At 41.1% G+C, this 12,654-nt stretch overlaps 1 protein-coding gene across 2 annotated transcripts in view; it reads left to right on the forward strand.

The window, feature by feature from the left end:
• The window catches only part of nfatc3a (nuclear factor of activated T cells 3a), a 54,357-nt gene that overhangs the window by 17,430 nt on the left and 24,273 nt on the right, over positions 1–12,654 (forward strand). For both annotated transcript variants that reach the window (XM_026333766.1, XM_026333767.1), the window contains exon 3: positions 4,683–4,845. In XM_026333766.1, the coding sequence (XP_026189551.1) occupies positions 4,683–4,845 (163 nt within the window). The remainder of the gene's footprint in view (positions 1–4,682; positions 4,846–12,654) is intronic.

Below are 12,654 nucleotides of genomic sequence, written 5' to 3' on the forward strand. Positions count from 1 at the left end.
GACAAATGCGGCCTTCTGTCCTCGGGAAACAAAGGCTTTATCTGTTGTATCCTTCACGGCCCAACATATCCCAACATTTTTTGCGCGCTGGTGAAGAAAAGCGAATATGCCAGATGTAACTGCTAAGTCTGAGCTGCTCTCAGTTTTTTACACAGGTATAAGTAATGGCCGCAACTCAGTTAAGTTTTTAAAAACATGGGGTCTTAATAATGTCAACGTGGCAGTGAGGCATCTCATTTCTCTCCAACACAAAACAAGAAAATAAATCAACATTTTTCACTCCATCATCGGTGATTATAATACATCTTCCCAGTGCCGTTGTCCAACTCTGGTCTAACTGCAACTGTGATGGTTGTTGGGCAATAGGAGCAGCGTGCTTGGTGACGCAAGCAAGGAGTTCTCCGTAGACTAGGTTGTGTCATTTCGGTTCAGCTGATAGTTCGACCCACGCGGTTTATGTAGGCTACAAACGCTGTGCTTTGTAGACGGCGTCCTTAGAAGCATGCAGCGCCAGAATGGAAGCACAGCTTTTGTGTTGCAATCCATTTGTTCTATTCTGCTTCCTGTTTATGTTTGCGAAAGACTTGGTCACAGTTTTGTCTGTAATATTAGTGAGCAATATGATTTACTCCACCTTGATGAATCCAGAAATTTACAGGTGCAGAGATAACAGCTTCTTTATCATTTATGTTTGTGAATTATTAGTGCAGTTACCACTTGACAGGACAGGACATTCTGTCAGTCTTAAGAGCGATTAGTATGTCAAGGCCAGTGTTGGAGGAGTGTTGTGATCTAAGAGAGAAGGGGATAATATATCACAACAATAGGCCTGTTGATGGAAGTCTGCAGATCAGTAGTGTTCAGTAATCAGGGAACTTTGAGCTTTGTATCAGCAGTATAAATCTGAATTAGTCACAAGTTTATTAGTGGGTGAAGGGATTTACAGGGACTCACGCTCCAAATAAACATACAAATACATATGAAAACAAATTACATGTGCAATTTCCACGTGAAAGAGTGATATGTGCAGTCAGGAAGTCAAAATGGGTTTTTCTAGAGGAGAGAGCTGTTGTCTGTTCTCCAGTGTGTGCAACATATGAAGACATGGTCTTGTTTGTGTGTGGCCCCTGGTGATATAAATTAGCACAGAACACACATGGCAAGAGCCCTGCCCTCTCCTCCCTTCCACCACCCAAACACACGCACCATGTGGTGTTCTTCACAGATCGCCCAGGTGGAATAGGTGGAATAAATAATTGGTATTATGTTAAAACATTTGCTATAAAAAAACAAAAAAAAAAACAAACCCTGACCTCCCTGACCTGTCTACAATTAGATAGAAATGAAATTCTTATGAGTTGGCTTGTACAAAATGCCAGTATTACTCTTTACATACAGATCAGTTAAGTTAGCAGAGCCTAGGCCAGAGTTAGTTAGCAGTGTGATGAAGCAGCAGAGTTACTGGTTGTATTGTTGGTTGTTTTTGTATGTATGTGTGATTACTGGTCGACCATTAGGTAATCCACAGAGAGTTTCACTGACTTCTCAGTATTAGCCTGCTAGAAAGCAATGCAGATTGGCATAGTAGTTCATTATACATTTATAGATCTGTGTATATTGCAAGAACATTAGTTGACAAGGTATAATTTCTTTGCTACTTAAAATGTGACTGTGCCTCCAATGTTTATCAAAATAACCTACTTCACTGGATGGAACAGATGCTGTTGGGACGATTGAGAGAATATTAAATTGTGGGAATGTGATTTGACCTTGCTCATACAATATCACTTAGACAATTGAGAAAGGTTATGCTGTGTCAGCACGTAGGCCGCCTCTCCTGCTCTGCTTCGTCACAAAGCTCATATTTCCTCTGTCCTTTTCTCCTGTTACCGTAGCAGCCATGCAAACCCACACTTCCTGTGTGGTTATGTCATGGGTAGCTCAAAAAAAAAAAAAAAACAAAAAACCAAAAAAACTCAATGGCCTTCTCTACCAAGAAACTATATCTTTCCATCTAAGTGCATTAGATTAGAGTTTAACATTTTGTAAACACTGGCATCAACTGTAACCATCAACCAGGCTGCAACCTTTTGTGATTAATGTTGTATTTAATATTGTTAATTATGATTTATTTAATTATATTTAGTAAAAATCCATAGAGTCTACTAAAAATAAGATTTAGATTGTATCATGGTCTGTATTTCATTAAACACTGAATAATGAAATCAATCAATAATGTAGCTGAACAACTGTCACACTGACTTTGTCATTTTAATCTTCATTGTTAAACAAACATTGAACATTACATGTTTGTAAATCATCATCATTTCCTGTATGACAGCTTTCAAGATTATTAATATTATGACACTTAATCAGAACAGAAATAACAATATAGTAAAACAGAAGGAGAGAAAAAACGTACAGGATAATTTCGTAACAGCTGTTTGTAGTATATGTGCCTATACTCACATTTGATTTCATCACGTGTGTCCAACTGTGTTTATGTAACAAGCTACAACATTAAAGTGGTTTAAGGTGACACTTCCATGCCATACGTGTTGGGGGAATATAGGGTAGCATAGTTACATTTCTAACCACAGACACACATTTGGCAGCTCAAAACTTTTCATTCCAAAATGCAGGTTTTCCTTTTAGTGAGATGGTGTCTGCCACATGTCTTCAGGCCAGTCTGATTAGAAAGGTCTGCACGCAGCCAGCACTTCACAGGCATTTGGAAAGGGAAGACTTAAGTGGTCAGTCATGCTGGCTAAAGATTTATAAACTTTATTCTTAAAAAGAACATAACACATAACGGCTTCTGCCACCGTGTGACAGGGTGCACAAAGAGCCTACAGTGGTCAGCACAGAGGCAGAGACCTGTGTGTAGCACGAGACAGTACATACTTGCAGATGACTACAGTCAGTTCACTGACTCAGACCTAACAATAACAGCCATAGACACACAGACAAGCGTAAACATGCATGGATCCAGTGAGCATGCGCTGTTTTGCGTGCACACCCACACACACCCACACACACACACACAGAAGTTCTTTTATGATAATGTATACTGCTGTGCTAAGAATGCAATTTCTAGCTTCTGTCAGCCAAAACACCTGGAAGACACATATAGCATGTGCTGCCCTGCAGCAGGCTTCTTGTATCCTGGGTGAGTGATCGACCTTGGCAAGGTCTGGCATAGAGGTTTACAATGTGGCTTATCCTGGAACTGAAAGTACCTTCTCTAGATAAATATGTATTTATCTACGTATGTGTATATACTGTAGTAACTTTAAGTAGAATAAAAATGTAAATGCAAAGTGTAAGTATGGAAAAAAACAAGTCATACCAGCTGAGTCAGTCATTTATCTAAAGAACACTAACAAACTAAACTGGATGAATAACTTCTGATAATATTGAAAGCTATCATATGGGTAATGATTATTACAGTGATAAAGATAATGAAGATAAAAATTACAAAGTAGTTAGGTGACAGTTTTTTCAGTCATAGTTCAATGTCTGTATTAAAAAATATAACCAGCTATCTTATTATTTATTATTTGTAGTGGATTGTATGGATTGTTGTTACATATAATTAAATAAATCATAATTAACAATATTCAATACAACAGTAATCACAAAAGAATACAGCTTGGTTGATGGTTAAGGCTGATGCCAGTGTTTACAAAATGTTAAACTCATCTGATGCACTTGGATGGAGAGACCTAGTTTCTCAGTACAGGAGGCCATTGAGTTTTTTATTTTTGAGTGCAGCTGTTCAAATATGATTGTGGCCCACACACAAAAAAGAGGCAGAGAGGAAAAACACACAATGCCAGCCCATGTGGTCCACTGTACATAAAATATACACTTGTATAATATGCACAAAGACTCATACGCACATGGTAATTTACTGTCTGACACGCACTCTCGTCCTACCACCTATTTACTGACCCACACAGAAGACTCACAAAGAAAAGTCCCCCTTAAAAAGTGATTCACCCAAAACATCTTAACTTGACCTATTACAAGTGTTATGTTAAGAACAGGATTAATGTATGTGGGCATTCCAGTGATTCACTCTCTGATGGGGCTAAGTTCACTGCACGTTATACCCATATTTTATACCGATTATACTGCCTCAGGCCATGGAAGGGGAATACCGCCACAGACTTAAGACAGCCTGTTGTTGTCATTAGCTGTGAGACAGAGACAGTGATAGAGGTTGTCCAGTTGACCTTACACTGTGATGTCACGTATATATACACAGATTAATCTGAAAGGTGGAAAATACGAAGGTGTATGCACCCAAACATGGTTTCTGGGGGAAATTGTTGCTGTAAAGCTGTTAAAATCTTCCATTAATGTCCTCGTCTTAAGCTTTAAAAACAGATTGTCAGTATTTACTGTCACAGTTACTATAGCTCATTTAATTTTTAACTAAACTTTTGTATGGTAGCCTGGCTCTAATATGCTCTTCCTCTTTGTGTGTGTGTGTGTGTGTGTGTGTGTGTGTGTGTGTGTGTGTGTGTGTGTGTGTGTGTGTGTGTGTGTGTGTGTGTGTGTGTGTGTGTGTGTGTGTGTGTGTGTGTGTGTGTGTGTGTGTGTGTGTGTGTGTGTGTGTGTGTGTGTGTGTGTGTGTGTGTGTGTGTGCGCACATGTTTGTGGCCTTCTGTCCCCAGGACCTCCTCACTGCCGCCTCTAGACTGGCCACTACCAAGCCAGTTTGGCCAGTATGACCTGAAGATAGAGGTACAACCAAAAGCTCATCACCGCGCGCACTATGAAACCGAGGGCAGCCGGGGAGCCGTCAAAGCAGCGTCCGGTGGCCACCCGATCGTCAAGGTAACATGCATCAGCATGATCATGAAACCCAGATACTCATAAGGTTGTGTTAAGAACATTTATCCTGAAATCTTGTGCATTGAATGCCCAAAATCTCTCTGAATGTTTTGTTCCATTAAACAAAATGTGAGCGTTAAGGGCTAAATTACTGAGGGGTTAAATTTCACATGGATCCTGTCTCTTAGCAAGACTGTCAGTCAGTCTGTTGAAGCAGGAAGAGAAGCAGCTAGACAAGAGAGCTGTCACTATAGCCCAGTCAGCTGGTCTGTCATTCGATAGCAAGAGGCTAGACAAGCCCACACAGAGCTACAGCTGCTTCTGTCTCTGTGAGTGTTAGAGAAAACAAGATAGAGAGAAATAGTGGAAGATTTCTTTGCCATTAATATTTCAGGTACCCGGTGACAAGGGTTCTTTGTGTGTATGATTAAGGCAGGGCCTTAGAGCTGGATCATGACCATAGCTGTGGAACCTGACAAAGGCTGAGTTCAGCCTGCCATGTTTGGTCCAATCAGGCTGACAGATGCGCTATGTACGGGCCACTATCCTCAGTATATCTCACATCTACTCTAAAAGCATTGCAGCAGCACCTGCATCATTTTCTTTGTCTAGTATTTTGTATAAAAAACAAAATGCTGGAAAAATGCTGGCACTCGTTCATGGCTTTAAATACCTTAGATTGAGAGTCCACTTGTTATGCACAAGATATAACAGACAAACAGCTGTGGGCACAAAATTTCCTTAAACACCAATGGAGCCCAAATTACTATTTGCTGCTTTAGAAACAGCCCATGTCCTCATACATTCAGTCATGTATTCCCCCACCCCCCAAGGCAAACATTAACCATTTCAACCTCAGACCAAGATGCTATCCTGGCATATGTGACGATGCATAATTTAGCTGTCAGTTGTTTCACCCAAGCATTTGCCATGCTTGCCCTCATTCCTCATCCCCAGAGGGAACTGTTTGGTTTTAGCTGTTTCCCTTTATTATCTAGTGATTAGAGCAATTATATCTTAGGTCATAAAAGGCACTTTCATCGTTCTAAATGTCTTCTAAACTGAGTTTCATTAATGTTATTTTTGTTATTAGTTTGTGGGTTAAATCTTAACGGGAAAACAGCCAGAGTCCAACACCAACAGCAGCTAATATCAGTGTAGGCTAAGGAGGCAAAAGCAGCCACCGCCGGAGTCAGTTTTGCTCCAACTTCTGTATTTTTTAAAATAGCAAAGTTATAAATGACTTAGTTCTGTTCTTGATAAACTCCCATACAGAATGATTTGGCTGGGTACCTAGACATTAACACGAAAAGTACGTGAAAAACGGGTGAAAGAAGTAGCGAAGCGTTTCTTCTACAGACATTCGGTAGCGGCATGCTGCCAGTAACATTGCTGAAAATGAAAATCAGATGTATTTATGCTGGAACACACTTTCATGATCACACTGACAAACAGCAGTCATGGACAGAATGAGAGAGGCTCACAGAAACATTGCATGAGCGGCGGTTTGCAGAGTTCTTTGCACAGACACAAAATGTGTGGGTGACTGAAACAGGGAGGGGTGAGCAAGTGAGTTTGATTAGGAAGTCTGGTTTTTAAATTATGTGTTATAGAGTATATGCTATATTAAAGTAAGCCAATCACTGTTCAGAATGTTCATTGTAGTGACAGTTTTAATATTAATACTTTGACATTGTTAGTAATCTCCAGTTGCTAATTCATAAAAGTACAGTTACACAGTAAGTGTGGGCCATGCTTACACAACCCAGCTTTGCAACACATTCAAAAGCACTGATAGTCAACATAAAATGAACAGCTGAGGACAGATAGTATCAGCCCTTGCCCAGCAGGTCTAACAGTCAGTGTGTGTTTACTAAACACCCACTCCTCTATTGTTGGTCGTCTTAGCCTCTTTTTGAAGCACTGTGCAATAAAAGTACCACATTAAAAGGTCATGTCTTTACCCTGTGATGTCATTTTTGTTTTTTATAGAAACACGTTTTTCTCGAAACTAAGTCACGCACACAATGTGCTTTATATTATTGTTTGAGCTTATCCGGCCAGTTTGCATTGACATACTAGATTTAATGGTAAATCTCATGCTACAAAAACAACACAGAAAAATTAGACATTAGTCAGCCACTGTTTTGGCTCATTACACAGTGGACCTCAGGGGGTCAGATCACGTAAACGTGTTAACAAGTTTGCACGTATCATGTCTCCCAGGTGGACTGTAGGTGTGAAGCAAGCTATTCCATAGATGACACTGGTGCTAACGTGTGATTGCAGCCTCTCTGCCACATAATTTGAATACACAGATTGGACATTTTTTGACTGTATTGCAGATACTCCCAAAATAAAGTGTTTTTTTTTTGTTTTTGTTTTTGTTTTTTCATAGTTACAATAGTTAAATATATTTAATATTTAGATTTTTAAAAGTCTTGTATTCAAATACCTACCTGCTGATTGTGCTCCTATGTCCTGTCGGCTCTGTGGGACCTCTTATTCTCCTTAGATCTTGACTCTGGTACAGTGATGTCAAAAGATGATGCCTTAGCTGCCATCTGGACATGATGCCTTCCCTTTGTGGCCCCGCTGTTGCCCAAATCCAAGCACCACTGAGCTGGTGTGTCAAAAGAAAAACAGGAGAATGTCTGAGGAAACGGCTTTGAGGCTGGGTTAGTTTATGTGGGTTGAAGATTAAAAAAAACATTTACTCTTTTTTTTGTTTTTGTTTTTTTTTTACTATGTATGCCGAAGACTGAGTTATTTTGTTGTCATTTCTCTTTGTGGTTTAATGGTAAACTCGTGTTTCAGGGCTGTGCCTGTTGTTATTTCTGGATACCTTTGGTTTCTTCATCTGGCCTCTTTGGTTGTATACAGTTGTTCTGAGTGTGGTCACAGTCCAGTTTGAAGCTTAATCCAGTATTGGCTTCGAGTACAGTATCACAATAACATAATCTCTGTCTGACAAGGTATTGGCTTTGTTTACTGACTTAAGGATGTCTCTCTCCTGCCATATAATGCCTGCTTTTCCTGGGCTTGGCCCACCTCCTCAGCCTTCTGTAGCTGGGAGCCCCAGCAGGTGTTTTATTGATCAGACTGTGGTCAGGTAAAGTACAGTATAAGACCACCGTGTTTGGACTTTATGTGTGGAGCCAAGTTTTAAAATCCATTTACATTAAGATCTTCATTTAAGTACATTTTAAAAAAAGTGTTATTTTAAAACAGTTAAAAAGAAATTATTAATTGACAAGGGGTTTTGGTAAGGATCATTCATGTTGCATGTCTGAATTTCCTTTAGATCTCAAGGAAGAAAAAAAAAAAAAAAAAAAACACGGCATGTCACACCCAGTGAATCTCATCCAAACCGATGAGAAGTGACTCCCAAGAGAGAATGGCTGTGTTCATTTTTCAGCGTGTCTGTGTAGAATTTAATGGCTCTGTTGAGCAGCAGTTTTAGGTCAGGGATTTCCAACTTGTGGTTTTGGGCCCCAGGCACAGGATGTAGGAGCTGTGAACAAGTGTAGCCAGAAAAATATGTAGCACATGAACCACTCAGGAAATCCTATTGCACAGTTCATGTCAGAATTATTTCAGTTTAGTTTGCTTATTGTCACTTTATAATTTTGGGACCTCAGCAATACATGCATCTTATATAAAACTAAGAAGAGAGACATAAGTGTAAGCTGACATAAGCTGCTGATCAGTGATCTCAGGAGCAGTGGTCGTAACAGTCAGCTCCTTTTCTGTCTGTACGTACGGTAGCCAGACTAACACAGGACACAAAGCATGACGGTGTTTACATTGATTTGTTTAGACAGGTGTGATTCATAGTGGTCGGTTCTGTGAGGAATGCTGTTTATTTCTGTGCAAAGACAGATACTCTGTGCAAATGAGCTCATTAATTACAATCAGTATAACTTTGTAGAAGTCGGTCAGTCATCGGTGTTTGTGGGAATCATAATGCCGAAGAAATCCTTGAACTTTCTGATGTTTGAAAGAAGTGATTCACAAAATAGAAATGCACTCGTTCAATGAAATACATTCCACCGCACAGTATGCGTTAATACTGGACTATACTGCATTCTACAGCATTGTGGTATTAAGGATTTGCTAGTGCTAGAACATTTTTGAGGTTATTTAAAAACTGTGCAAGATCTAGATTGTTGACTGTCTGATGTTTTTAAAGTCACTGTACACTGCAGGACAGTTATGCCTGGGCCTGGATGACTGGCTGTTTGAGCCATTCCTCTGGGACTAGCAGCAGACCATAATCGGTACACCTGTTGCTAGGAGACATCTAAGTCTAAAGCCTCTCTGGCTGCCTGAGGTATCCTTGTGCGTATTTAACCAGCTTAATTGAGTGCTGCTGCACCCGCACAAATATAAGGAACCCCTCTGGTATTACCTGCTGGGCTACACAACGTGGCAGGCAGACACAGCAGACAAAAGCTGCCAGGATACAGGGAAGAAGCAGTTTCACTCATACATTACAAAGCACACAAACACAGCACAAGACTACACCTAATTGCAACATATGTCTGAACAAAATCAACAGACAAAAAAGTTTTGTCCATCTTTAAGCCGTTTGCCAGGGTTAATAAATCTAAATGAAGCCGTGCTGTCTGGTGACAAGGATTTGAAAGGCAACATGACAGAAGCTGCTCATGATAGCCTAATATTTCCTCAGGCTTGGACGAGCTAAATGATTCTGATCCCAGTACTTGAATGCGTGAACATGACCTAATTTCTGTCCGTCTCTGTCTGTGACTCTCTCTCATTTTCAGTGTCTTTAACCCCTTGTCACATTCTGCCCCTCTCTCTAACATGCTCCTTTCTTCTTTTCACATGCTCTCTTGTCACAGCGAAGCTTTTGCCATACTTGACAAGTCTCTCTTGCTCTTCTCACCCCCTTTACTCTCAGTAAACCGGCTGCCATAATGCATGGGCACACAGAGAGCAATGCAGATCCCGGCTGTTTGCAATGTGTGAACTGGCTGGATTTACTGTAGCGTTGCTTCGGCCTAGGGTTGTGTTCGATGTAAACATGTTGGACGCTTGGCTCTCATTTGTTGTAATCAGACTGAGTGTGCAGTGAAAAAACAGTCACAGAGAGGAGGAGTGAGACGAGAGAGAGGGGGAGGACAGAACAGGGAATAAGAGGAATTGAGTTTGGAGCAGTCTAGCAAGGCCATATACAGCCCTCATGCAGTATACAGTAAACGCTTGTGTGTGTGTGTGTGTGTGTGTGTGTGTGTGTGTGTGTGTGTGTGTGTGTGTGTGTGCGCGCGCGCATGTGCATGTATTGACCTTGTTTAAACAAACAGTCAACCGGCCCCCTGGCTCTCTCTGCCCTCCCCAGTGTGCTGGGCAAACATCAAGCCTGTGTGAGCTGAACTGTGTGTTTGTGTGTCCATAGATCCCAAGTCATGGTGCCACGGTGGGAAAACCACTGTCAGATAAAATGGGTCTACTTGTGACCTTGACCACCATTGCTCCTGTTCTTACATCTGTTGAACACACATGGTAGCCAGACTGTTAGACACACACACAGACGCTCTCACACATGTCACAGACCTTTCCAAGGACCAGAGTTTACACCAGAGTCAGTGTGCCTAAATGCACACATTCTCACTCTAGACACTCTCTCCGACACAAGCTGTAGTTTACACCAATGTGAGTGTACGGAGCTGCTCACCCATACACGCATGCACAGTCCTGCATACACAAAGAGTCTTACCATGGCAACAGTGGAGCAACACAGGAAAACAACTTGGCAGAGTCGGGACTCGCTGTGAGAACGTGTCAAGTTACGGCAGAGGGCTGGAGCTGAGGTAGGTGAGAGGCAAGGACAGGGATGGAGAGAGTGACAGAAGGAAAGACGTAGGAGAGAGTGATGAGGAAGCATGAAGAAAAAAGAAAGAGGACGCAGAGAAGGGAAGAGAAAATTGGATAAACAGTGAGTGGTAGTTGTTGATGGCAGTATGTGGAGAGGGTCTTTTTTTTGGCTCCCTTTCAATCTGTAAATATCTCATTACCAGAAACTCTTGGATCCCCCACAGTTACTATTTATTTTTATTTTTTTGCATTTTAAACAAACATCAAAACACTTGGTGTGTGTATGTGTGTGTATACAATGGTGGAAGATGTTTTCCCTGCAGCCTGATAACCTTATTATTGGACCAGTGGAACAGATGAAGGCCAAAAATAAGTGGGGACTTCATGTAGTGGGAGCTGTGTATGTAACTTTATCCAGTGGTTTTATTTTAGGGGAGGAATTTCATCCTAAACTCAGTCCAGTCAGAAGCAACAGTGGCAGCCATAAGGTAGTCACAGGCTTCAGCGAGCGCAGGCCTCAGGACGTGTGACCAGTTTTAATGTCAGTGCGGATTAATATAATATAAGAAGCCTTCTTTATCAGGCCTCAGTTACTCACTGACTGACCAGCTGCGCTCAGTGCAGAGTTAAAAGTGCACTGGCCTTCCTCCTGTGGTGTTTCACACTCCGGCATAGATTAAGAGGGTGGCAGAGATGTGATTCAGGAATGTGAAACTAGTCAAGGATGTGTGTTGTTTGTGTTTCACTGCTGAGAATCCTCTTCCACCAGGATCAGGGTAGTGTCCATGTGTGCTTGTTTACATCCTAATGTTTTAGGGTGGTTCTCACATTACTATTTGAGGAGCTCATGATATTGCAGTTAGCACTTGTTAGAGTTTTAATATTGTCCTTTTGATGAAAAAGTAGCCAAATGCATTGATTTGAAAAGTCTGGATAATTGAAAATCACGTAAATTCATAGTGAAGAAACACTAGTATAATAAATTTAAGATCTTTTTTTTTTTCCACCTTTACTTTTTATGTTCCAGGGCTCCATGTGCTGCATCCTTGTTGATTAAGATAATATACTTTACTTTTTACAGTGTATATTTACATATTATTCAGATTGAACCACATTGAGAAAGTATTTTTAGTAGCGGTAATGACTGTGACTGAATTAACCTGGTAGAGTAGCATGTTGGGCAGCATGGCGGATTAGTGGTTAGCGCTATCGCCTCACAGCAAGAAGGTCGTGGGTTTGCAACCCGGCCTTTCTGTGTGGAGTTTGCATGTTCTCCCTGTGCTTGTGTGGGTTTTCTCCAGGTACTCTGGTTTCCTCCCACAGTCCAAAAACATGTATGTCAGGTTGATTGGTGACTCTAAATTGCCCATAGGAGTGAGTGTGAGTGTGTGAGGTTGTTTGTCTCTATGTGGCCCTGTGATGGACTGGGGACCTGTCCAGGGTGGACCCCTGCCTTTCACCCAGAGAGAGCTGGGATAGGCTCCAGCAGATCCCTGGGACCCTGGTCAGGAATAAGGGGGTATAGAAGATGGGTGGATGGAGTAGCATGTTTTGGTTGAGCCTGGAGTGTTGATTCACTAGGAGTGCTGAAGTGAGCTCTTTCTTACTGGCCCTCTAATCAGGTTTTCCTGGTTGATTATTTGATTTGGAAAGAAATCATGGCCTGCTAAGTGTATGTTTGTCAACACTCTGGCTCCACACGAAATCCTTCATGTGCAGAGATGGAGAAAATACAAGAGGACGCTGAGAGGCAGAGATTAAATGAAAGCAAAGAAAAAATCATTGTACATTGTTGGGTAGCAGTTATAAACTCAAACATTCATTCATAGAATACAACACAGTGTTAAGATGCTGAGCTTCAATAATTTCAGGTGCTCAGAAAAAAAAGTCAGGTATCACATTGGCTCTGGTATCCAGAAAAACAACACTGCCTTTGAGTCACACAACTGACATTTTTAAAAAATTTTATTC

The sequence above is a fragment of the Mastacembelus armatus genome, unplaced genomic scaffold (assembly GCF_900324485.2).
Source record: "Mastacembelus armatus unplaced genomic scaffold, fMasArm1.2, whole genome shotgun sequence".
NCBI classification, from domain to species: Eukaryota; Metazoa; Chordata; class Actinopteri; order Synbranchiformes; family Mastacembelidae; genus Mastacembelus; species Mastacembelus armatus.